We start from the raw sequence: 27,478 nt of genomic DNA, 5'->3' as shown, positions 1-27,478 counted from the left end.
AAGATGCCAACAAGGCGGCAGCGTGAAGAAGATATCGGTTACTTTTTGGTAAGAGTCCGTGATGGCGAAGAGGACGCCCCCCCTCCTCGTGGTGGGCTTGGCCGTGACGGTGATGGCAAAGTCGTAGTGGAACGGGTCGGGGATGAACGACTTGGTGAGGCGGCCCACGTTGGCGCCCGCTCCAAAGCTGTAGGCGGGGTAGCCCTGGAAGCCCGTGACGAAGGACACGGACGGCGGGAGGGGGACGCCGATCAGCTCGGTCAGGTCCTGATCTCCATGAGAGCCTCGGTCTGGAGAACATGAAGAAGACAGAAGAAGAGGAGGTTAGAGGAGGTGAAGAAACATCAACATTACATTGATAGGTGTTCCTAATATTTTGACTTTATGTGTGACAATGTGCTGCAGATGCAACCCACTACAGTGACCACAACCGTACTCTTTAGATTATACAAGTAGAAAGAAGTTAGTGTTTGTCAAGTGACATTTTTAAATGCAGCTCTTGTATTGGACTAGTGTATAAGTGTCTAATATGAAAGTGTTTTGTTATATGACTTTTCCAAGTAGGAATATGCTTTGTAGCATCTTTTCCACATTTATTTCCACTTGCCTTGCTTTATTTTTATGGCTCCCATAAGTCTGACTACATGTCAGACACGTCCCATAAATAACCCACGTGGAAACCTGCTACCTCCCGTGCACGCTGGCCCACACAATAAACAAAAGGTGCACGCTCTTCCTCGGCAGCGCTGACAAATAGCGCCCCTAGTGGCGGTGGCGCCTTGCAGCGGCATCTGGAAGGCATTTAAACCCACCTAATCTACTCGTGCAGCACAAAGGCAGCTCCTGTGGATCAGACTCACCGCACACTCCTCCCGCGGGCTGGTAACGCCCTCCCGCGGGAAGTGAGGCACACTTCTGCCACATGTCTTAATTGGACCGGAACCCCTCGTTAAGAACAGCAAAAGCAGCCATCTTTTTTGCTTCCTGGTTCTCCTATTCCAGGAGCTTTATAGAGGAAATGATCAAATAGGTGCTTCCCTGCAGGCCTGGAGATGGGTCCTGGTAAGGTTCTTAGGCCAACATTCCCACAGTTCTTCCCCGCCGGTGACATCATTAAACAGCTGGAGGCAAACAATGACCCGCACTGTACTGTCTTCAAGTTCTCAAGGAACTCCGGAGGTGCATCGCTGCAAGTGCAATTTTTAGCAAGGATGTCAATAGGAAACCTCGCGCCATTCCTGTCTGGGACTTCTTCTTGGCCCGGTCCTATCTAACACCTGCACTAGAACAGGAAAAAAGGGGACTGAAGCCAGGTGAAGGGAAGGACCACCGGGGACTGCGACACGCCCTGCTTGTAGCATTACACCACAATATTCCCACATCGGGATGCTTTTGGTGTTTCCATAGTAACCACTGTTTACATGCTTGGGCGCAGGCCCGGTGAGAGACATCCAAACAGTTCTGGCTCTGTAAAAAAGGTCACAGGGTTCTGCAGAATGTGTCCAAATCGAACAGTTGTTGAACATCTGGATCGATATCAGCACCTGCACATGTAATCTATTTTCTTTCTTATCGATTTCCGACATACCGATATTGTCTAGCACTTCATTACCTATACCGATATCAACCGATAGCGATACTCATACTCATACTACCATGCATTGCCATGCAATGAATATAAGACAGGTTGGGCTTACATGAACACATTCACAGACAAGAATCCAATTAAATAATGCTGGTAATGATACATTTCTATGTGGCACACACATCCTTAAAAGAACAAAAGAAAATGTATGAAACTCTGGACTAATACAATAAGTCACATATTCATAAAAATAAAATAAAGAAAAACATAAAAATTATATATATATATATATATATATATATATATATATATATATATATATATATATATATATATACATATATATATATATACAGTATATATATATGCATATGTATCAATAATAATTCTTTTTATTTTAAGAATATGTCGAGGGCCAATAAAAAAACAATATAACAATATAAATAATATATTATAAGAACAAAATGAAAAGTATGAAACTCTGGACTAATGCAATCAGTAACATATTAATAAAAATAACAAATATTTAGTATGGTCCCAGGATGGTCCAATAAAACAATGCCTGGTACGGTGCATTTGAAAGAACAACTACAATGCAATACAAAGTGGGAAATTATGTCCTGCAGCTTTGACGCACTTCGGCTTGTTTCTAATGTTCTGACCCGCTCGTGTGGTCGAAATATTAGAAACAGCTGCGACACACCATTGCAAACAACAACAACCACAATAACAAACATACTGTTTGAATGCATAGGCTTTGATAGAGTTCTTGACTGGACCGCACACCTAATCAAGTGTCCTGTCTGCTGAAAATGAACACATAAACTAACATACCAATCAAGATGGCTCATTAGAGGGGAGTAGAATTATATTTAATCCACTTCCAGTTGTAGTAATGCTAGTTTGAAGAGGTTGTTGGCTCCTTTTCATTCATTACGGTGACTGTTTCAATGCATATCAAAGGAAAGAATGTGTCAAACTAAAAACAAGGTGAAATGTAACACAATGCCACTGATTAAGCCGCAAATACACCAGGCAGGCGCGTCTGCTGCAATTTAGATCCAAAACATTTCTGCTTTCACCACATTTCATGTGCAGGACGCCGGCGGTGAGATCACAACATTTGGTTGCTATTAGCATGACAGATCCTCGCATATTAATACGAGCAGGGTCGCAAAGAGAAAGGACGGTCGTGCAACGTGCATCTGCAGGACTTCATCGCCCTTGGCTGATAAGAGCAAAAGCGCGGGTGCCAACTGTGACGTGTTGCTCATGTTCCCAGCAAAACTGAGCTGACATGATGACTTCATTCAGCGTTGGGAACCAAACGTGAAAAAAAGAAAAAAGCTTGCTGACCTTGTTGGCTTGAAAGGAAATAAAATGTTTGCAGGGAAATTCCACAGCAGTCAAGGCAGAATGTGCATGTTTAACGTTCTGTGGATGAAGTCACACAGAAAATGGAATAAATCCCATCAAGTAAATAACACCTTACCTACTTTTCCTCATTAAAATGACTGCTCCTTCATTTAAAATGGTGACAGCTGTGTATAGCATAGCATGGCCCCACGTACCATGGGAATATGCCCCCTAGTGGCTGGGAGCAGTGTAGGCATGGCATCATTCATCCATTTTCTATGCCACCTATCATGGCGTGGGTATGCTGGAGCCTATCCCAGCTGACTTCGGGCGCGACGCGGGGTACACCATGGACTGGTCGCCAGCCAATTGCAGGGCACATTTCGACAAACTATCATTCACACTCACATTCTGGGTGGAATCTGGGAGGAAGGCGGAGTACCTGGAGAAAACCCACGCACGGGGCGAACATGCAAATTCCACACAGAGATTCGAACCCAGATCTCCTGACTGAGTGGCCGACATGCTAACCACTGGGCCACCGTGCAGTCTAGGGATGACAAGTTTGGTGATGCTCAAACGACCTGTCTGGACATGCGACGTTGTCCCAGTTGGGCCCGCCTCTTTCTTTGAGTGCGTGTTCGAATGATGACTCAGTGCTCCCGCCGTGCAAGGGAAAACCAGAGACCACAAGACGTGGGTTTATCAAGGCCCAGACATTGGCTCGTTGACATTGTTGATGTTTTCAGTCCTCGCAGCAGATCCTTGACATCCAATAAAAAGCTTTGGGGCGTGACCAAATTAAAGAGCAGATACCAAAATGGTAGATAAACACAGTCACAGACAAACGGTTGATGTTGATAACATGCAAATTCCCTTTTCTAATGACTGCCAAGGTAGGCTTAAGCGAGGGTCTGGACCCTCTATGGAGCTCATGTCACATCTCTAAGGGATTACTAAGTCAATATTATCAGTTCCTATGCAGAAAGGGGGCAGGACTGATTCACTTCCTGGTGTGCTTCAGCGCTGACTAATTGTGAGAAAGTCTGACTGAGCACAAGGAGAGCCTCAAAATGTGGGAAAGGACTGGAGGCGGACTTTGGAGCAACATTCCTACAGCTGGACACAAGGACAAACACTGAGGTGAAGCCAATGGAGGGGGTATCGGAGACCAATCATCGTTGCAAGAGTCGCTAAAAATGTCAGAACTGGCTTTTAAGGAGGGCCTTCTGTGTGCGGGACAGGTGAAGACGTGGGGGGTGCAAATAAAGTGGCACATTCTTGCCTTTCATCCAAATTTGGTTTTAAGGAGGTTGAGCAGGGTCGGTGCCGTTTGTACAAAGCTTGACTGAATGGTGCGGTTCCGTTCACTTTAGCTCAAATGTGAGTGCGACACGGACCGTTGCTAAAATGACAGTCGAAAGCAAGCGGAAATGACAAATATGGAAGAGAAAATGAGCCCCTTTTGCTCTGCTCTCTCCCGCTCTTTAAAAGCATATTTTAGAAGCTTTTTGTCAAATGTAAGCTGGTAAAAACAGTGGATTCCTTGCAAATTTGTTGATTTTTAGATTTCTTCTCCAATAATTGGCAGTTTTTTCCTCTAATTATTTTCTTTAAAAAAATACATGCACCACTGTTGAAAAACCCACAATATTTACAGGTTTATGTCTTTATGCTTCACCAGTAATGCTTTTGCGTCAAGCGTTGAGATTTCGCACATTGTTTGGCAGTCATTGAATGCACCATAGTTGCTGTATGTATAACTTTTACACTTGGGGGGGGGCGAGCCCTGTGTCAGAAATATTTTAACATTTTTATGTGCTCATGGAAGTTACCCTCCGTGAAAAGCAAAGCTCTCCTGTGTAGAAGAATATAGCAAAAAGCTGCAACCCACTCGTAGCGTTTTAGCTTCGAATATTTGAGTTACATCACATAATATGTCACAAAATCTGCCCAATCAAGTCCTGACTTGGTGTGCACGTTCCTCATGGGTCCCATGACAAAAACACCAGCGTGAACGTCCACAACCACAAGTGTGAGCGCAGCCCAAGACGTACTTTATGTCCAACTGGATGTATGCTAATGAACACGGCAGACATGAAGAGTGTATGGATGTCCCGTCCAGTGTGTGAGAGGCCTTTAATGCGGCGATGCATGCAAACAGCGACAATAACATCTTGCACATGTTGCATGTCTTCCTCCCACTCCCTCATTATTCAAAGCAGAACCACCCAAAAATGGTCCCAAAGGCTTTGCAGTTGTTTGGACTAAAAAAATGGGGTCATTGATACTCAGGACTTTAATTTCCAAGTATGCCGAGACAAGCTGGCAGGTTGGATGCTGCCAAATATGTAGTCAAGCCAAGTATGTCTTTCACACACACACACACACACACACACACACACACACACACACACACACACACACACACACACATACACACAGAGTTCCACCTCCCTCGGAATTCTTATCTCCTTCTCCACTGGCTTGACGGCGTTGTTAAAAGAGAACAGTATGACTTTGTTTTGTGTGGCTTTAAAGGGCACATTTAGGATCAAGGAGGGTTGAAGGGCGGGGTCACTGGAAGAACGTGAAAAAAGCACTTTCACTTTACAAAATGTCTTTTGTCATTTTATGAGAAAAAAGTTGGAATTTTACATGAAAAAATGGTAACTATAACAATATCATAATTTGTAGCTTGTAAAAATGGGCGGAAATAAAATGTTATTTTACAATAAATTTGCCATTTCATGAGGCAAAAGTCGACATTTTACCATCAATCTTTACTCAAAAAAAAGGCACAATTTATAATAATATTGTAACTTGTAAAAATACGAGAAAGAAATATTTATTTTACATTTTATTTATTATTGTATCTCACAAGACAAAAGTCGTAATTTTACGCGAAATAAAATCACAATTTCTAATAATATAATATAATATAATATAATAGCATGTAATAATATTTAAAAAATGTTATGTTAAGAGAGACCCAAGTCATCATTTTACAAACATCATTCATAATAACATTGTAACTCTTAAAAGTATAAGAAAAAATATTTACGTACTTAAATTTGTAATCTCACGAGACAAAAGACGTAACTATTACAAAACGGTTGTTTTACGCAGAAAAAGTTAAGGGGGTTAAGGGGTAGGATTAAATAAGCTTTGCTTCTTCCTACTCCTTTTTGGACATGCAAAACTGTGAACTGTACGCTGTGATGTGCAACTGTTTGACTTGTATGCATGTTCAAGATGAATTAAAACCATGAACCAACCATGAATATTTAGATTTGTTTTAAAGGACATAATAGTCACAATATGGCAGGAAAAATACCGCAACTGAAAAGAAATCTGCCAAATTTTACAAGACAACAAGCTGACATTTTCGGACGTGAAACGCTAACATTGCAGGAAAAAAGTGGTGACTTTGAAAAACTGAGTTGTCGTGCATAACATGTAAACATTCACCAGAATAAAGTACAATTGTAACATTACAAGAGAAAAGCGAGACAACAACCATAATATTAAAAAAAATAACTTTGCAAGGTCACATTACAAGAAAAAACATCCTTTTATGAGACAACAACCCTAATTTTCATGAAAAATGTCCCACATTTATGGGGTAGATTGGTAACATGACGCAAAACCTGTACAAGAAAAACCATGCAGTTGTAATATTTCAGGAAAAAACGTCATCTTATGAGACGCCAATCCCAATTTGCAGACATTTAGAGAGAACATTTAAGGAGTAAAACGCGACGAGATAAAAAACCAACTTGATTTGAGGAGACACACGTACGACAATAACGCGCTGTCTTGTCTTACGGACTGACTGATGAATTGAAGAGTGCATTTTTAAGAATAAAAACAAGACTGTGCAGAAGTACGGCGACGAGGGAAACGTTCTCCAAGTGGAAAAAAAAGAAGGCGAGCTGAGTTTGGATTAATGAAGACAAGACGACATTTAACGACAGCAAATGTGCCGAGGCGCAACTTAACAGCGAGCTTTAATCTTAGTCAGCACCGAGTCATAAAATAATCCCCGAAGAGGCCCCCCCCGCTTCTCCTTCAGTGATGCGTGCCAGAGCTTTGGAGTCAACTGAAGGTTCGCCGCCATGTTTGTGTTCACCGCATAGGAGATACTTGTGTAACTTATCCAAACTGTTCCTAACAGGGGGGCTGGAGGGAGGCGGGGGGGCGCTCCTGAGTGATACCATCTGCTCTGGCTCGACTCGCCGAGACTACAGTGGAGATCCAGAAAGGGCCGATCATCCCGGAATCTGAAAGCGTTGTGACACCGGCAGACACTTTGTCAAACGTTGCGGGAAACAGCCTTTTCAGAAAGCGCGCCGTGACGTCCGCCAGCAGGGTTCAAAGTTCTCCATCCTGCATCTGCTGAGCACGCAGCACCTGCTAGCACCCTCTTTCAATCAATGTTTGAATCTTAAAGGCTCGCTATTGTGCAAAAATGACTTTTTAGCTCATTCAATCCCAGCCATTTTTCAAAAGACAACCCCTTCAGTGGCGGCCATGTTAGACCATTTTGACTGATCTTTCACGGCACACAGAGTATTGAGTTCTATGGCGTATGAACGTGGAACCTGCTAAAGGAAAGATACAATCCCGTCTTTCACCAGAAAAAAGAAGTTAGTTTCTACCTTTTTCCGTTCTTTAGTAATCAGCAGTAGAACGTAGCTAAGTTTCAGGAAAATATCAGTTTCCAACTAAAAAAGCTTGTTGTGAAAAGATGCTGTACATTTCAAGCATGTCTAAACAACTACACACAATAAACAACAGAAAAATATCAATTTATTTACACATATAACAGCATGAACTATTTACAATGTTCACATTTAGAACTGAACTATGTGTGTGCATGCGTGTGCACGTGTGTGCACGTGTTAAAATGTCCCTACAATGTGTGACCTTCACGTGTTTCCGTCCACGTGATCTCTGCCGAGCTCTCATCCGATGCACTTGTGCCACATTACAAAAACCACATTTACAAAAACGTACAACTCCGGCTTTGGCATTGAGTGAGTTAATAATGTTAGATCAGCTATGGGTGTCCGGGGGGCTTCGCTACACATCTGAAAATAAAGATGGTGTAAATTGATCGTTTCAAAAATGCGTAGTGACGACTTTGTGTGTTTGTGCGTTGCTACCTCCAGGGTCCTTAACAGCGGACATCACTTGTGTTATGCAAAATGAATGATGTGCTAACAGTAACTGTTTGGGTGCACCAAACATGAAACAAACCTGTCACCTCCTCCCTCGGGCTTCACTACACGTCTTAAAGTAAATCCCGGCCCTCTGGCCACGACCATTTGATTGTGTTGTTTTTCTTCAGCAAATATGCTAACCTTGCATGAGGTCGCTGTTAAAAAGTGAGTGTAATGTTAGCACTGTAGCGCACTGGATGTGACGCTGGACACGTGCAATGTTACAGGGTGTTTGGAAAAAGTGGACACATAATAGCGCTTCTCGGAGACACACACTCTGTCTTAGAGTGTGTGTGTGTGTGTGTGTGTGTGTGTGCGTGCGTGTGTGTGTGCTCAGGCCGTAAAGCTTTCCAGATTTGGAAGTCATCCTGTTCCCCTTCCTAAAACAGCACACATCACACGTACCCGCCAGCCGCCATAAACCTCCACCAACAAGTACCTGCTGGACCGCCTGACAGCTTCTTCGGAGCGGCGAGGTCACTTCCTGCTGCAGCTGACGGCGCTGAAGCCGCGAGCATTTTGGACCGGGGTCCACTTTCTGCCTCGAAAGTGTTTTCTAAACAGTTTGGCTGGTGACCCGAGTGTGAATGATTTGCGGCAAATTGGTTCCAGGTCGCCTCCCCGCTAACAAATTGCTCACAAACGCTGAGAAACAAACGCACCTGGTGTGCTGGGGGGGCAGACGAGCCTCCTGTGAGACTGCACGACGTCTCGTGGTGGGACTGCGACGGACGACGCCACGAGTTACGAAATGCTTCACTTCCTAGGACCGGGCGGACTGCGTCGTGTAAAAACAGCACCGTGCAAAGTAAGGCGACACCAAGGCTCGCTAGAAGCCGACGCGTGCACTCCAACAACATGACAAAACAACACAACATGTTCCTCACGGCGGGCGCGGCCCTGCGGCATCACAGGCTGCCTTCCAGCACACCATTCAACTTACAGCAATAAATCACAGCTGCCCTCAAAGTGTGGAACGAGCACCACTGGCGGTACGCGGGGTGCATGCGGTGGTCCTCAGGAAGACCAGAGTCACACAAACCCAAACGCATTAACCGGAGAGCTGCTGAAGGAGCTGCAAGTGGAAGGTGATAGGAAGCACAGGTAGCAAGATCCTGTATGCTTGAACTCACATGGAATCCAGCAGCGGCTCCACCTGGTGGTGAAATGAGTCCGTGATACTTCTTTTCAAAAATACCACAAAACAGCGAAATAAATCCAATGTTAATTACACCCTCCGCGGGTCTTGGATGTGGATCTGTCCCACAACTGTTCTTTGCGGTCCCTCGGGGAACAGCAGTGCATGTTTGTGTTGACGTTGCAGCGCCACATCCCAACAAGCGCTTACGTTCAATTCCGCATTTCGAGCTCCGAAGATGCACTAAGCCAAACACGTACGCATGCTTTCATGGAAAAAGGCTTACGTTTTGGCTAAACTACTTCCTGGGTCAGCTTGATGAGCGGCGTGACGTCAAGGGAAGACGTTTTACGTCACAATGCACCGAAACTAAGTCCAGATTTCGATGAAAATGCACGATCCCTAAACCCGGAAGACCCGTGCACATGCAGTATTATTCTTCCACTTTCCCCAAATTGTCCCGAATGGTTTTGATTGACGCTTTTGTTTTTATCCCCGTTTGGTTGCCAGGTAGCACACTTACGCAAAGACACTCACAGCAATCTCACACAATGGTTCTGAAAAGGGCGGGACACGAGTCAAGACAAAATGCGTACAATTTTGGTGCAGATCCGGCTGAAGGTGAGCCTTTGTGAACATACGACTACTACTCCTGAACCGCTGCACAAAAGAGGGTGAAGGTTTGCCAAAACATGCACCCCTACTGTGTTGCCTGTGCTAGTATTTTTCAGACAAACGCACCACACGGTGGCGCTATTATGCTGTTAAACCTTGAAACCTCTCATGGAGATGACTAAGTGTCTAGTCATCAGTTTGAACAGGGCTTGACGGGACGACCCACTGTGACTTCAGGGTGTTAAACCGAAACACCGACAAATTTGGTTGGCACCTCCAGGAGGCCGACCAGCACACGTGTGTAACATTTCAGCAAGATTGGTTGAAAAACACGGCCGCCATCGAGCAAGACGTTCTGGCATCCAAACGAGTGCCGACCCGTTTCCTCATCCACATCTTCTCCGGTGGACTTTCACATCAACACTTGTGGAAATATTTAGACAGGACATCATCGACAAAGAGCATCACCGCGGCCGACAGAGCTGTTTTTCATGTGACTGACGTTGCCAAAAGCTAAACAGAACGGCCGGGCGCAAATGTTTGCTGAGGTTTAGCAGCCGACGCGGAGGAAACAATCAAACGGAGAGAAAACCTTCATTTCAATTGCGGGCGGACTGAAGAAGACGCAGCTGCAACCCAGCTGAGCACACAACACAAGCAGCAGCAGAAGACAATACTACAGTGCGACTTGTCATCTTAGTGAGGATGCTAAAGCCATCACAGCCACCTGCTTGTTTTCCAGCTCCATCTTTTCCGCTCTGACTAACTCTTTCCAAGTTCCGTCCGAGCAGGCCCACATCAGGATGCAGTCGCTCCCAGAACAACAAACACTTTTTTTTTAACGCGATGTTCCACTAAAGCTGCTCTGCCGTTTCCGAGCAGGAATGTTGCTCCACGCGTCCACTTGCACGGCATTCTGGGTCCTCGCGCACACAGGACGCACTGTTGGACGCCCGCAGCATGGCAGTTAGCAACCGCTTCACGTCCGTGGCTCATTTTACAGGGTTGACGTCTCGTTTCAGTCCAAGCTAGCATCTGAAGCCATTAAAAATAATGCCTAATGCATAATAATTGCTGGTGGAATGAGCTTGCCAGCTAACGCTAACTTCGCGGCTAGCTGACTCATCTGAGTGAGCAAGCTAATGTTAGTGAGTTTAGCTCTATGGCTAGCGAAATCGTTGACGTGATTAAAAGCAACTAAAAAAATGTCCCTGTGTCTTAGCTAGCATGCAAAAGGCCAACAACCACAACAGATAAGCCATGATGCTTCCTTAATGTCGTACTAAACCAGGAAGATACTATGCTATCTTAAAATATGCAACATGAAAAAATAGCAATAAACAACAAAGTATTACCGTAAGTTAGGAGGCTAATGTTTGCTACATTATAGTGGATGGAGTTAGCAAGCTAATGCTAACTTTGTGGCTAGCTGACCCATCTGAAGGAGCAGGCTAACATTAATTAATGCTACATTAGCTCTGTGGCAAGCAGAATCCTTGAAGTGATTTAAAGCAACAAAAAAAACTTCCTGACACTTTTCAATGTGTCTTAGCTAACATGCAAAAGAACCAACCAACCAGCCGTGATGCTCCCTCAGTGTCGTACTAAACCAGGAAGCGCCACTGCCAGACTGCCAAAACAAATTTGCTGTGTGCCACCTTAGCTAAATAGGTTAGCAGTGTTGTGTTGCTATTCCTCTCCCTGCCTGTGGGTGGTGCTGTTGGTTGCCCGCATCCCAGCATTTGTATTGCTAACAACATCTATTTTTAATGCATTTTCCCTTTTCGCACGCCCAAAATGTGCACAAAAATGACAAGTAGAGTTCAAAGACAAAGTGACGCGTGAGACGCCACTTCCTGCGTTTGTCTTCGCACTCTGAAGCGAGCCGTCCGTTTTTAAGAGCACTCGTCCGAGCTCCTTGTTTGGGCGCCAGTAAATTTAGACGTTCCTGTTTTTAACCCCCCGCTGGAGATGGTGTCGTAAGATAGCAAGTTTCCTTCTCAAAACACAACAAAGCATGCGTCAGAAAGTAGGACAACCCGACGGAGCTCGTACACAACACGAATGCGGCTGTCGGGTGGCAACTGTAACGCGTTTGAGTGCCGCCGCTCCTCAAACACAAGCACCCTTCTTTGTTTTCTGCAGCTTTGTGAAGTCCCTGTGAAAATAACCGCCTTGTCCCTTCACACCTTCCTGTTTGCTTCATATTAAAAGCGTTTATTGCGTTTCCGTGGCAGAGATAGCACGCTAAAGGCTAACATGCACTGTACTTTTTGTGCTGATTTGTTTTTTCTGACGTTCCAAGTCAGCCAACGCGAGACTGCGGACCAGATGACGGACATCAGGAGTGCAGCAGAAGCCAGCTGGTGTTTAGACAAGACGGATCCTGGCAGGACGGTGTTTCTGGAAACAATGACAAGGCTGTGGCTCCCTCTCTCAAACGCCTAATGAGCCCACACTGAAAAGTTGACATTTTTTGATTATCCAAAGACGTTAAAGACCACTTCTGGTCATTTTAACAACTGTAGCGTGCACCCGAGTGTCAATCAGGTGCACAGATTTATTTGGGAAGACGCAAAATCACAAACCGGAGTTTAGTTAGCTTTAGTTGAGGTAGATGGTTGGCGTTATCTACATTAGCCAAGTCGCAGCCGAAATGAGTTAGAAAGTGAATGTTTGGTTAAGTTAATGATGTTGCAATATCAAGCTATCGTTAGCTATGTTAGCTGCGTGGCTAGTGGAGTCATTAGAGTTAGCAGTGTCGATTGCATTCCCAATTTAAAAAACAAACATTTAGCTGTTGCTAAATGTTAAAGACACAAGGTGTTTGCTGCATGTTAAGTTATGTTATACAGAAATACATTAGTTGTTTTTTTTTTCTTCAGTAAACGTAATTTTTATGTAAAATAACGTTGGCTACATTGGCTTATAGTTAGCTTCAGTTGAGGTAGACGTTCGAAGTTAGCTACGTTAGCGAAGCAGTTGACGGAATGAGTTAGAAAACTAATGTTCGGTTAAGTTAACATTTCTTGTCATTTACACCAACACTCTCGCCCAAAGAAGGATTTGCGGCTGCTATTTGGAGCATCCGGCATGTGACCTTTGACCTCAGCCTGCAACGTTCAATGTCAGCTTCCTTCCTGTCTTAAAAATGGGGAGTGTTTTTTTTTTACTGCTGAGTGGTTTCAAGACCGTTTCACTCTAAATGTCACGGCAAACAATTAAGCTGTCGGGAGCCCTTGCTCACTAATTAGCGGCTGAGAGGTGCGGGGGACAATGCCGCCTTTGTGGCGCTGCACACGGGGGCTCGGACGGGGCAGAACACTTGAACGCATCGCAAAGCATGCAAGACGCTTCTTTGCGGCGTTCCAGCTTCATTGCGGCAGATGAAAAGCGTGAAAGCGTCGTGTCGCAGGCGCCGGGCGAATCCAAAGCAAACACGCACTTCCTCGGGGTTACTACGGTAACTACACAAGGGTCGTGCACACTGTGCGCACTTAAGTGTGCAAAGGGAGCCTGTTTTTGGGAGAGCGGACCACCTGCTAGGAATGCTATAAACAGGAAGAGAGCCACCAAAACGCCTTGACGTGATCGATACTGTCACGTGACAATGAACCGTGTGAAAGGAAGGACTAGAAATGACTTTTATGCGTCCGACTCAACATAGCGGATGCACCCTCAGCCCTCAGGGAACCGAAAAGTGCACGGAACGTGACTATTAAAGCGACACTGCACTTTTTCGTGTGGTGACATTGCTTCATTTGTCCTTCTTCTTATTATTATTACGATCACCGTGGCGACCAGACCGCCATTTGGAGGGTTTGGAAATATTGATAAGCTCACCAAATATTGCAAAAACGTGTCCTGTCAGGAAGGACTGACACGACATCCGCTACAGGTGACGGGACAAAAAACATACCATTTGTTTTTTTGTTTTTTTTTGCGGAGGGGATTTTGGGGGATTTTGTCACCGGGTGGTCGTCCTCATGGAAGCCACCGTGCTAGCTTGGCTGTGTTTTGTCAAGTGTTGAATAAAAATGACAAAGTTTGTTTAGTTTTTTTGAATGACTTTTAGTGTGCATCATTGTAAAAAAAACAAAAAGAAACAAAAAGAGGACCATGTGACCTGCTTGGCATCACTTTGGCCAACCTGCGGTAACCTGCAATAATCTTAGAGCTACTAGTAACCTGAACAAAAAAGGTGTTTTTTTTCAACTTAAAATACGTAAAAAAAAAAAAAAAAAAATCTGTTATTTTAAAAGTATCTGGCTGGGGGCTGAGCTTGTGACCTGCAATTCTCTACCGAAGCGTTAGGGGGCAGTGCTTCCTGAGAGCGAGCGTGCCGTGTCGACTGAAGCTAGCGAACACATTGTCTCTGCCACTGATGGAAAACAACAACACTGCCTGCACGCCTGCTGAGTCATTCATTCTCTGCCCCTGATGCAGCGCAGCCAGACAAGAGGTGGCACCTACCGTCCAGCTGGTACCCGCACGAGCGGCCGAGGATGTGGAGACATAATCCCACAAACCAGGGGGGGATCCTGCGCCCGAAACAAAAAGAAGAAGTCGTTAAAAGTTGTCTCGGTAGAAAAGAAGTGCCGTGTTGTTTACCGTGAGATCATCTTCACCAGCCCGTGGAGGATGGAAATGAAAATCCTGCTCACGAGCGAGAGATGGAGTCCGCTCTGACTCCTCCGGGTTTGCTCCAAGTTTAAAAAGTCTCCTCCTTCCCTCCCTCTCCCCTCCCCTCCCCTCCCCTCTGTCCTAGGCCAAACAAAGGCAGCTTCAGTGCAGGAGTGAAACCTGACACCAGCGGACCACCGGCTTCTAATCCTGTCCTCCCCTCTCACACACACACACACACACACACACACACACACACACACACACACACACACACACACACACGTTAACACACGCAGTCAAGTCCTTCCTCTCACTTCTCCACTCATTTCAAACATTGGAGGCGCGTGTTCTTCACCCCGAAGGCGCTGCTGCATCATCAATGTGGCTGTCATTAACAAACAGTACATCCAACATTCACACTGTTGTTATGCGGAATGGAACACCTCAGTGGTGAGAAAGCCCCATGCTAAGATGCTACCCCCCCCGCCCCCCCCAATCACTTGTCCACAGGTCCGAGCTCGTCCCTCGGCAGCCCACCCTGAAGAGGAACTTCAGCTACTTCCATGTTTTGATACAGAAAGACGATTAGCGAGGAGTTGTGGACAGCCTGGATCATCTCATCATTACCCCCCCCCCCAACTCCAGTCAGTGTTGCCAAGACCCCCAAGATGTGTCGCCTCTCGCCAAAGCATCATTCTTTATGAAACGTCTGCTGCAAAGACCCCAAAGTCATGACAGTGAGCGTCCGTGATGCAGTCACGTCCGCCACGTCGTCTGGACTCAAGTGTTTTCAAAAGGCTGGAATTTGTCTCGACAAAAAAAAACAAAGAGAACCCCGACGGTTCATCACCAGGAGATAAAGATGGTGCTCGGGACCTCGTTCCTCACAGCCCAGGAAGATAAGCGCAGGCGGTGGCATGCGAGGGATGCCGTTAGGCGAGGCGACGTCGGCGATAAGATGGTCGCACCTCAGCGATCTCGCCAAGGCTGGCTGGTGGAAGGTTACACAAGGATTTAGTAGCTAAAGATGACACCTTCTCCCGTGCTGTGTGTTGAAGCATTAGTCCTACGAGTTCTGCATGAAATGCACAGTCAACCAAATGCAGCGTCTTCTGTTTGCGCTCTGATTGTTCCTTGTCGACAAGTATAATGTTTGGCTTGTAGCAAAACACTTTTGCTTGCCCTTAAAAGACAACCTTTTCCTGGCTTTTTGCCCTGTCGCTGTTCTGTGTGAACAGCACCCACACAGGACAGTCAACCCGCCGTTATTCCAGCTTTGGAGGAAGTATCAGAGTTGGAAAAGAAGTCCTGTGTGCAATTCTGCAATGCCTGAACGCCCGAGACTCACTGCACCTGCTCTCGTGTGTCCAAGCAATTGTCCAATAAGCACTCACTGGCTTCTGTGTGAAATGCACAGTCAAAGAGTGTAGTTGGGGTTGTAGTGTGGCTGTTCTGTGTGACCAGCACAGACACGGCACGATCAACCTGCCAGGTTTTTGCTTTGGAGGTAGTATCACAGTTATTACAGAACTCCTGTGTGAAATTCTGCAACGCCTGGACACCAGAGACTCACTGCTCCTGCTCTCCTGTGCCCAAGCAATTGTCCAGCAAAAAATCACTGAGTTCTGTGTGAAATGCACAGTCAAAGAGTGTTGATCAGTTATAGCGTAGCTGTACTGTGTGACCAACACCAACACAGAATGGTCGGACAGGCAATTTTTCAGCTTGCATTTCCTTTGCACTTTGTTGGGTTCTGTGTGAAATGCACCGGCTCATTCAATGGAGGTTATGCATCACATTTTTCCAGATTTTCCACATGAACTCAGTATTCTCTCTTTTTGATATTTTCTCTTGCACTCTTGCGTTCTAATCCTGGATCGGTCCATAACATTTTGGGGGTCACAGGTTGTAAATGAATATTAAGGATTTTGTTTAGCTTTGGAGGTCTGTGTTGTTGTGAAACGGGGAGATTGTGTGCTTTAAGGTAGCACGAAGGGGGCCAGGATAGCATTATGTGTGTGTGTGTGTGCTCCAAATGTGAGGTCGACAAAGGAGCAGCAACCGACAGCAGGGGGGCTGGGGGTTCTGTTTGGCTATCAAGGATAAGAGTGGCTGGTGTCGACTCGAGCTGAAAGGTCGCTTCTCATTTGAGGAGTGAAAGTTGATCTGGAAAGAAGAAGAAGGCAATAAAATGGAGGGAAAAGTGCCGAGTCAAATGCTCAAAAGACAAGGTGTCATTTCCGCAACAAAAATGGATGCATGGATTTTAATAAAATTCCAAAAAACACTCCTAACTTGTCATTTAGTGTTTTGTTTGGACTTTAAAGTCTGAGTGCAAGCAGTCTGCAGGGAGGTGTGTGTTGTGAGGGGGAGGGTGTGTGTGTGTGTGTGTAAGTCAGGCAGCCAGACTTTGTTCATTCATCCCGCGCTTGGCTAAGAGCTGCAGATCCTAGCGGAAAATACGACGGAAAAAATGAAGTCCTCCACGAAGACCAAGTACAAGGAGGAGTGTTGAGCCTTGTCATAGCCACGCTGCCACTGGATCCTGACTTTTAACACCGATTTCATCACCAGTGCTGCCGCATTAAAGCACACCTTTAGAAGTGGAGATGGTGTCGCACATGTGCCTCTTTATGCCTTCTCACTCATGATTCAAGCTAAAACTGGGTGTTTTTAATCCTTTTAGACTATATCAATAGTGGTGCTTAGCTTCTTTTTACACTTGTACGACCCTGGATCGTGTTAAAAGTGGCGGTCGCATCACGCATACGCCACATTACGACCTCATCATGTGTTCTTAAAGCCAAGACTGTTTCATTGTTTTTACCATTTACTATTAACACTTGGGGGTGCCTAGCTTCTTTTTACACTTGGAAGACACCTAGGAAGGTGAAAGACAAAGATTACGCCACACATGCACAGCATGAAGCCCTCTTTTGTTATCATTTGCTATTCAATGCTGTTACACGACAGCCTACTAAGTTAACTTCTTTTTACACCTGAAAATGGAGCCCATGGTAGCATATGCCGCCCATGGCTTGTTTTCTGGTGTTTATCCACACATTAAAAAACTACCAAAATAACCCCAAACAACCCCACAAGGGCTCAAAAGACTGACCTTGCGTGTGTGTTTTTGCTTCTTCTTTGGCTTTTTTGCAACGTTGATTCAAAAGGAAGGAGCAACCCAACAGTCATTAACTTCTTTTTACACTTGGATGCTCAAATGTTGCCTCTACGGTTAATACAGAGTTTACAGTGGCCACAGTTTGACCCTGGAACAGATTATTTCTACCTACCACATTATTTTCCAAATGTCTTCCCCCGTGCGTAAAAGCAAGAAAGCAACAATTTAGGAAACTTTCTTTGCCTTGAGCGCAGGATTCCTCCCCTCCGCTCTACAGATGAGCACATTTCCCCGGGAGAGCAACAGCTGGTTCCAATGTGGCGAAGGATTAAGCGAGGCTCCGTCTGCCTTCCCGGCCCAGGAAAGTAGTACGTATTTTGGAGCTACTTGAGGAACCCCCCTAACACACAGAGCAAACGTACCCCAGCACATGATGCATGATGTTTCAGAATGAAAGCAACGTGAACATGCACTGGATTGCTTTGGAGGGTGCAGGTGTGCCTAATGAAGCAGCCAGAGATAAACAAGCTGAGGAATCAAAAACAAGCGAGTGGGAGGCCTCACATCCAAACGGGTCTGCTGTCAACATCTAATGTGGGAAGATCCACTGAAAAAGCTGAGTCGTCCCTCGTAAATCACCTCTTTTTTTTTTTTTTAAACTTCACTTCCCTGGAAACTCACACTGCTACTACTCATCAGCATCCCCTTTGATGGAAGCCATGGTGGCCATGTGGCATGTTCTCCTCACTAGTCAGAACCTTGGCGACAGTAATGTGACCGTAACGGCAGTTTGGCCAACTTGAGGCGGAATGCTTCTGGCAACCGCGATGTTTGCCTCCTTCAGACCTCCACAACCAAGAACAAGTGCTAGGATGCAACAGCCCCATTCGCACGAATGGGGCTGTTGGGAGACACCAGACACCTTGCTTTGCTGTTGTGGAGGATTACATTTACTGCTTTTGTGGTGTTTAACTTCTTTTTACACTTTTATGACAATGAGGACTATTAAAAACGGAGACGCACTGCATCTTTTTTTTCAAAAAGACACAGATAACTTTCTGCTTCTCAATATGGTACCGATAACCAATTACATTTTGATTAACTGTACTTGGTGCACACCTGGAGGTAAGAAGGACTGGAACAAATTAGGATGTGACCAACTGTACCTGCTGATTTGTCCTAATCAAATATCATGGCAGTACTGCTACCACATCACTACTATCAGGAGAACCAGGCTATAGAGGGGAGGGAGCCACCTGCTGTGACCCAGCCGGTGTGCCGCTACGAAGGTCTGAAGAACCGGAGAATAGGGTAAGAGGAGCCACCTGGCGTAGCCCAGCAAGGTGCACTGTATTCGGGCAAACGCTCTGAGCAGCCGGTGTGTCGCTACGGAGGTCTCTGGCAAACCTGCACTCGTCAAATGCCGCGGCGCTGGCGTTTCACGCGGCTGATAAGGTTTTTTCGTGGGCTCAATGGGGTTTATGTCCCCTCATCGCATTTGGTACAACTATCATGTGGAATGTCTTCATCGGACTGTGAATGTTTGTTTACAAGTGAGCTCAGGGAACGTTACGACCGGCCGTTAACGTCACAGGCAGGAGAAAAAAGGAGCGCTTCATTTTCTCACCGGCACAGTAGAGGTAGCCTCATTGGAGCGTTTTTTTTTTTAATCATCGGTTATCAGAGCTATTTTTAATGTTATCGGGTTTATCTGTATGATGTCATAATAATCTCATATTGGCAATTATCATGCATTGAAGTTATTGTCAAGTGTTTTATTGTTTTGACACTTAATAAAAAAAATTGTGATTGACTTCTTTTTAAACTTGTGAGACGATAAGGAAGGTTTAAAAGGGACACGTCGCCTGCCCCCATCATGTCCTGCATTACGACCTTGGCGCTGTGTGTTTTGTTGTTTTACCAGTCATGAAAAGCAGTGGTTAACTTCTTTCTACACTTGTAGGAATGTTGCACATGCAGCACATTGCGGCCTTCTCATTTTAATTCAAGTTAGGAGTGAGTGTTTTGAAGAGCTTTTTCCACTTTAGAGTAGCTGTGAGCTAATCTTTACACTTTTATGCCCATTATGGATGTTAAAATGCAATTTTGAAGCTTTTACGATGGTCATAGTTTGACACTGGGAAAAATCATTTCTATCTAGAAACAGACGAGGAGGTTTGAGAAGCGTCTTGGAAATGTATTTTATGACTTAGTAGGTCGGCAATTGTGCATCAACCATTGAAATTCCACAGCCTTTTCCTGTACTCATCACGCTAAAGACAGCACACCTGGTCACCACGGCAGCACCGGCAGAAAGGGCCTCCTTTTTTGTTCTTTTTCATTCGTTTAAAATGCATCTTTCAACACCACACAGGAGTCTTTTATCTTCAAGGACTGTTGGGCGCAACCGAGGAGTTGTGACGCACCAGACAGAATCATTTATCTCTCAGGTGAAGACGCGTAGGAACCCTGAAGTTTGTGCGGCCTAACGTGTGATCTCACCATCAAGCCCACCCTGGAGGTCACAAAGGGGTGATAGTTATTCTTACATTGGTCTTTATGGCAGAATAGCCGCTGAACAATGGAACAACTGTGTCATACTTGACTGTCTAAAGCCCTGTGTTGATTTAAATGGAACCAGTCCCCAGGATGTCGGTGCACATCATGGGTCTCCGTTGGAGCAACTCTGCTGAGGCAGGCCCTCCAGCAGCATTCAAAACCTACACAATATTGCAAAAGAATACTTCATCATTGGGCTAATCAATCAAAAAGATATTTCCCACAAGAAGACAGCAACAGAACATCACAACATCAAAACACAATCCAGTTCCCACACAGTAAATCCACGTTTAAGACATAAATAAATGAATATTATGGGGTTTAGAGGATCAAAACTAGGCATTTTTAGGGCCTTTTATTGGTGTGTCCATTATTTGTACTTGAACGTAAATAACACTGCACTGTCATGTCATTTTAGGAGCATACAATTTTTAAACAAATACATCAATAAATCACACTGGTGGCTGGTTGGAGATTTGAAACACCGCTTGTTGTTTGTAGAAGCTAGCACGTTGCCTCACAACTGCCCCTGATGGACGGTAGGTACCTTACAACATCGAGTCATGTCACAGTTACAGTTAGCCTGGCGTTTGTTTGCAGATGTTTGCTTTAAGGTCACACCTTTACAGGACAGTTCTTGAAGTTGCGCCTGATAGTTCGGTCGGAACACACATGGAGCCACTTAGCGCACAGAAGCTCACACAGACACACGGAAGAAATAAAAAAATGACAAGTCATCGCGAGTCAGTGCAGACTTTGTGGGAAAGCTTTTACCCACAAGTGTCGTTTAAGTGTTGCAGTTTCCCCCTAATGAGAACAAATCACCTCGCTCAGGCGCGTTCTGCTCAAATAAAACCAGTAAAGGGTGGAATGATTTAACGCCTCGTCCGCCTCAAGCGTGCAAAGGCTCCTTGTGTGAGTCAGTGCCTTGCCGTGGCCGCACAGTTCACACGCAGTGCCTGGACAAGGTGACAGCAGCTTGCAGTTTGCTACATGATGAGGGAATGACGTCACGGTGACACACGATGCTCACCTGCTTTCAACATCATCACGTCTGAAAAGTCCACCTTAGCGTGCACTACCTAGACTTCGATTCCATCAGTGTGGCGCACGGCTCAAAGTTGTCTCAAAGTTTGAAGACAACGAGTCCAAAAGCCACTGAGACAAAAAAGAAAGGTGACCATTTTTTGGCCACCTTGGGTAAGATTTGTGTTCAAAAGTCAATAGTGTCCTTCCTCTGTAAAACGTAAAGTGGTGATCCTTCAAAGTTGGAAGAAAATTGGGTAAAAATCAATAGAAACACACAAAAAAAATTGCACATTTATGGGCCACCTTGGGCAAGATCAATGTTCAAAATCAATACTGTTCATCCGCTGATGTAGAGTGCAAAGTAGTAATGCCTGAAACTTGAAATACAACTGCTTGAAGATTGGTTTGCACGTGCGTGAAAATGAAATGATCATATGATGATGAGGCAGAAAATCGTCAGGGTTCCTGCTGTAACAAAGAAACAGCAACAATTTCTCAAAGTTTAAAAAAAATCCTTGAAAATGTGAAGAAAATTGGTTCAAAATCCATAGAGACGAGAAGATATGTAACAATTTCACCATTGAAATAACCTTTCTGGACATCTTAGGTAGAGTTTATATTAAAAATCAATAGCGTCCTTCCTCCAATGTATAACGTAAAGCGGTAAATCCTTGAAAGTGTGATGAAAATTGGTTACAAATCAATAAAGACGAAAATAAATGCAATGATTTCACCAATAAAATAACATTTTTTGACCATCTAAGGTACATTTAATATGAAAAATCAATAGTGTCCTTCCTCCGACATACAACATAAAGCAGTATTCCTTAAAAGTGTGAAGTGACTTGGTTAAAAATCCGTAGAGAACTTTTTTTGGCCATCAATATGACTCAATCATCAATATGGAAAATCAATAGTGTCCTTCCTCCGACGTACAACGTAATGTGGCAATCCTTGATAATATGAAGAAAATTGGAAAAAAAATCGATAGAAACTAAAAGAAATGTGACAATTTCAACTTCATTTCACCTTTCTGGGCCACCTTGGACAAGACTGATGACAATCAAGTGCCCTTCTTTGACATAATCCTTGGAGGTTTGAAGAAAAACGGATACCAAAGGAGACAAAAAGGGTGAAAATTCAACCTTTGCGTGCACATACCTTGGCTACCTTGAGCCCCTGCTGTAATGAAGAGACGCAATCTCTGAAGGCTCAAAGAAAAGCTCAAAAGTTTGAGACAAATCTGTTGAAAATTGTGGAAAGATGGCGAGGAAGGTCAGCCGACTTGACTTTGAGACCTCATCCACCGGTCATGGATATCTCTCGATATCAACAGCCTTCATGCATCGAACAAAGCAGAGGTGATGATGACGAGCAAGCACACGCGCGCCAACCTTGGATGCAAACAATCATGGTCGCATGCCACAAGCTACACTGCCGATGTCATCTGAAGACCTCCGACGTTCCAGACTGGAAGAATTCCTGTCATCAAAGATCCTTCAAATGTGTGAGATGTTTTTAGTGATGTTTTCAAAGCTATGGTGACCTATGGCCATGTCCTGATCCACTCTTTCTGCTGTTTTTGGAACTCTTTTCCCTACTTTGGCTCTGACAGGAAACACCAGCAGGAAAGACACGCACTTCGCAGGGAAACTATGCATGTTGGGTTTTTTATTTTCCAAGTCACGCGGTCACCAGGTGAAACATCAAGTTTACAAAACACAGCACCACAGCTACTCTATCTCCAAATATCTTTATCCTTGTCAAAGATCATTGCATTGACAGGTGCACTTTGAACACTGAACACTGCTGAGAAGTTGCATATCTGCTGTATGACAAGAGTGTTCTGCTGTTTTTGAGAACGTGCGACAAAAGTGCTAGTCAAAGATCCTCTATATGACAGGGGCGCTGCGCTGTTTTTGAGAACTTGCTCCAAAATCACTTGTCAGAGACCCTGTATATGACAACAGAGCACTGCTGTTTTTGTGGATCTAATACAAAAACGTGAGGCAAAGATCATCTACATGACAGGAGAGCTATGCTGTTTTTGAGGTGCTACTGCAAAAACGCAAGTTAAAGATCCTCCAAATGGCAGAGAAGCAATGCTGTTTTTAAGGATCTACTGCAAAAACACGAGTCAAACATACTCTAAATGACAGGAGAGCTCTGCTGTTTTTGAGGCGCTACTTAAAAAACACAAGTCTTGTATATGACAGGAGCATTACTGTTTTTAAGGATCTGCGGCAAAACGCTGCCCTGCGATTGGCTGGCGGACAGTCCAGGTTGTACCCCGCCTCTCGCCTGAAGTCAGCTGGGATAGACTCCAGCATGCCCCCACGACCCTAGTGAGGATAAGCGGCATAGAAAATGGATGTAAATGGAAATACTGCAAAACGCATGTCAAAGATATTCTATATGGCAGAAGAGCACTGCTGTTTTTGAGAACTTACTCTAAAAACGCTACTTCAAAATTCTCTATATGACTGAAGAGCACTGCTGTTTTTAAGGATGTACTGCAAAAACATGAGTTACAGATCCTCTGTATGAGAGAAGAGCTCTGCTGTTTTTGACAACTTAGTCCAAAAATACTTGTCAAAGATCCTCTATGACAGGAAAGCACTGCTGTTTTTAAGTATCAGCTGCAAAAACGCTAGTCAAAGATCCACTATATGAGAGGAGCACTACAGTTTTTAAGGATCTGCTGCAAAATGCGTGTCAAAGATCTTCTATATGACTGGAGAGCTCTGCTGTTTTTTAGCATTTACGCCAAAAATGCTAATCAAAGATTCTCTATAGACAGGAGAGCACTGCTGTTGTTAAGGATGAACTGCAAAAATGCAAGTCAACCATCCTCTGTATGACCCCTAGATGATCCTTAAAAACAGCATCGTCATATGGAGGATCTACTGCAAAAATGTGAGTCAAAGATCCTCTGAGTGACAAAAGAGCACTGGTGTTTTTGAGGATCTAGTCCGAAAAGGCTAGTCAAAGATCAAGGCAAGTTTAGAAGTCAACTGTGGTCTGCAGGACAAATTCAGCCAATGGAAAACCTCAGACGGGCCCGTGAGCTGCCAGTTGAATACCCGGACACTACACTATTTTTGCGATGGTGCCTTTTCTACAGATGGCTTTCTTCGGGCTTCTTATTGGCCACGAGTGTTCCATTTGTTTTGAACCAGTACGCCTTTTGATGTTGTAAAAGGGATCATTTGTGTAGCTTAGCATCTCCTTCCACGGAAACACGGCTTTGAGGGGCAGTCAACCATCAGCATCTTCATCCTCCAGTGTTGCAGATATCTTTAACAGGTTCCTCTCCTCCTTTCCCACAGGAGCTCGTGGGTCGGTGGGTGAGTGGATCCATGTGTGGGAAAAGGAGGCCAAGCAAAGCGAAACATGATCACGCACGTTTCATCTTAATGACATCAGCAGGGAAGGTCGAAGGTATTTGATCAGTTTTATTGGGGACTACAACCTGTGGAGGCTATCAGGACTTGTGGTCACCTCGTTTGGGGGCGGATGCTGGATGCGGACCAGCTCCGAGCCCTGCAATATGAGTTACAACACATGTAATTAGTTCTGCATTTGTATTTTACATTCAATACTACGCTTGTATCTATTTTTAAATGTTTGTTTTATTCTTTGGTACTTTTCAAGATGCTCCTTTTATTACTTTTAAAATTTATGTCTATTTTATTGCCATGAGCCTATTTTTTACACGCATACATGAAAGTGAATGCAACGTTTCAAAGATGGTGGTGAAGGGGCTCAAACCTGCGCCTCTTTAGTCACAAGCTCCTATTTACTAGTACTTCTACCACTATTTACTACCACACTGGGCAGCGGTATCATCATTGAGGCTAACTAGTTTGTATGAGAAATAGAGGAAATGTCGCCCCCTGCTGGCAGAATAACGCACTGATCCCTTGAAAGGGACATTAAATATAAACTGCTCAAAAAAATTAAGGTAACACTAAAATAACACATCCTAGATCTGAATGAATGACATATTCTTAGGAAATACTTTGTTCTTTACATAGTTGAATGTGCTGAAAACAAAATCACACAAAAATTACCAATGGAAATTGATCGGTTCCATCAATAATTATAATAATTCATGAATTCCATTGATAGTTTCCATAGAATTGATTGAATTGATTGTCAGTCTGTGTTGCTTCCCAAGTGGTTTCAGAGAAGTGTGACTGACTCTGAGTTCATTTTTTTGAGCAGTGTATAAATGTGGCAGATTTTTTTTTTTTTACTCCAAATGAAAAACATACACTTTTAATTTATGTGTTGCGTTAAAGTACTTTTTTTGTCGCCACCTAATTTTAATTTATTACACTATTAGAATCCCATGTGAGGGGCGTTCAATCTACACTGACAAATAAAGCACATTTAACAGACTGTAAATCACACATACAATATTTGACTTGGAGTGCTAAGTAATACATTTTATTTACTTAGAATGTCGGTGAGATTGTTCATCGCCATGGCGTCTGTTTCCACTGTTACGCCCATGACATCCAACTTTACATAGCCGCTAAATTCATCAGCCCTCAGACCCAAAAAGGCGGGAGAGCTGAGATATGAGATCTGTTTTTTATTGACATGACAGGCAACATCCAGCCCCGGGCAAGCAGCAATCATAGCTGCTTGTTTGTTGATTTGCAGGCATATTCAATCATTTATTTTCTTTGCATTTCTTTTTTCAGGGCTGGTTTGGTGGCTGTGACACGTGGTCCCGTTCCCTGTTTGTCCTTATGGGGTCTACCAATAACAATAATAAGTATTAATGTGTTTTCCTGAGACTGAGTAGTAAACAAAGGCGAGTGACGCAACATACATGTAAAACTCTTATTGTGTAACGATATAAAACCCTACAATGATTATGTGACTTGAAACAAATCTTTCATGACTTTGAAATGACCCTTATGATGTACACTTAATATACACTTAATACATGTTTGTGTGTTGGAGTGTACTTGTAATATCTAACCCCCCTAAAGGGGCTGCTGCCAACTGTTGGGCAGGCGCTTAGAGGCCACTAACTTTGGAACGTACCACAAGCATTATATCCCGTCCTCCTGCTGCTTCGAGCACGTAATGTCCGCCCTTTGTAACTAACACATGAGATAGTTGTTTGTCAGCTATTGCCAGCAATTTTGTCAAAGTTTAGCTATTAACATTAGCGGTCATTGAATGTATTGCCGAACGGCAATTGACAGCAATTTTTAAACTTTTTTTAAACACTATTGGTAGCGCAGTGTTCTTCAGTTTTTTGTTACAGTCGCTTTAATATCACGTATACCTTTTAAATATTGTTCATTCGGGATGGGTAGCAAAACTACGAATGCAAGCAGTATTTGGGTGCTAAGTGAATGCAGACTCACCTGCAATAATATTGATGCTTTTTTTAAAAGAAAATATTGTGACCAACATGACAACACAAGCAGGTGGTTTCATTGAAGCATTTCTATGACTATTCTGTTCAACTTGCATGTCTCAAAATGTCATAAAGAACCACTTCAGCACCAAAAGTACCAATTGGAAACAATTCCTTTTTTGCGATCATTATGTAGCATGTAAAATGTTGTTGTAATCTATGCTACTCAATAAAGAATGGAAGTTGGAATGAGTAATGGTCTCACCAATTTCATTTGGCAAGATTTTTTGTCTACTAATACAACTAAAAAAAACTTCTCTTAAAAAAAACAGAACAGCCTTAGAACAGCCTTATGTAACTTGTAAAAAAATATGAAAAAGATTGTATTGCCTCCAATCGCGGCCCCTTCAAGCACACTTGATCAAGCACACGAGCTCCTTGCAGACAGCGATGGGGGTGGAGGTCTGTGAGGTAAGGTGAGCTTTGAAAGTGAGAAGCAGGATTTTAAAACTATACGGTATTGGATAACTAAACGGACAGCAGTTTTTTTTAGTTTTGCTTGGAAGTTCGGGTAGGGATGTCCGGTATTATCAGCCAACGACAATCATCGAGCCGATATTGGCATAAAAACGTTACATTGGCTAACGGTGGTATGTTTTTTCCCCCACAAGTGTTGATAAAGATGAGGAGGACGGACGAACACTTGATCGCTTGGCAACCAAGGTGTTATTGACTGATTAACTCCAGCGAGCTGCACGAGAATGGGAGCCTCTGATGTTTCGTTCATTACAGTACTCAAATATAATGGAAGGGGGCATGTCTGTTTATAAGAACATTC

The 27,478-nt window shown here is 44.1% G+C and overlaps 1 protein-coding gene across 3 annotated transcripts in view; it reads right to left on the bottom strand.

Moving 5' to 3' along the window:
- The window catches only part of LOC129174317 (collagen alpha-1(XVIII) chain-like), a 44,515-nt gene that overhangs the window by 14,417 nt on the left and 2,620 nt on the right, over positions 1 to 27,478 (bottom strand). For 2 of the 3 annotated variants that reach the window (XM_054766205.1, XM_054766206.1), the window contains exons 1-3: positions 14,531 to 14,635; positions 14,393 to 14,460; positions 43 to 290 (exon numbers count right to left, since the gene is read on the bottom strand). In XM_054766205.1, the coding sequence (XP_054622180.1) occupies positions 43 to 290; positions 14,393 to 14,460; positions 14,531 to 14,541 (327 nt within the window). In that variant the 5' untranslated portion in view covers positions 14,542 to 14,635. Of the gene's footprint in view, positions 1 to 42; positions 291 to 14,392; positions 14,461 to 14,530; positions 14,636 to 27,478 lie in introns of those variants that run through there. The other variant, XM_054766208.1, reaches the window with a different exon arrangement.

Source organism: Dunckerocampus dactyliophorus, chromosome 21 (assembly GCF_027744805.1).
Source record: "Dunckerocampus dactyliophorus isolate RoL2022-P2 chromosome 21, RoL_Ddac_1.1, whole genome shotgun sequence".
NCBI lineage: Eukaryota > Metazoa > Chordata > Actinopteri > Syngnathiformes > Syngnathidae > Dunckerocampus > Dunckerocampus dactyliophorus.
This window is presented reverse-complemented; position numbering and strand designations above follow the sequence as displayed.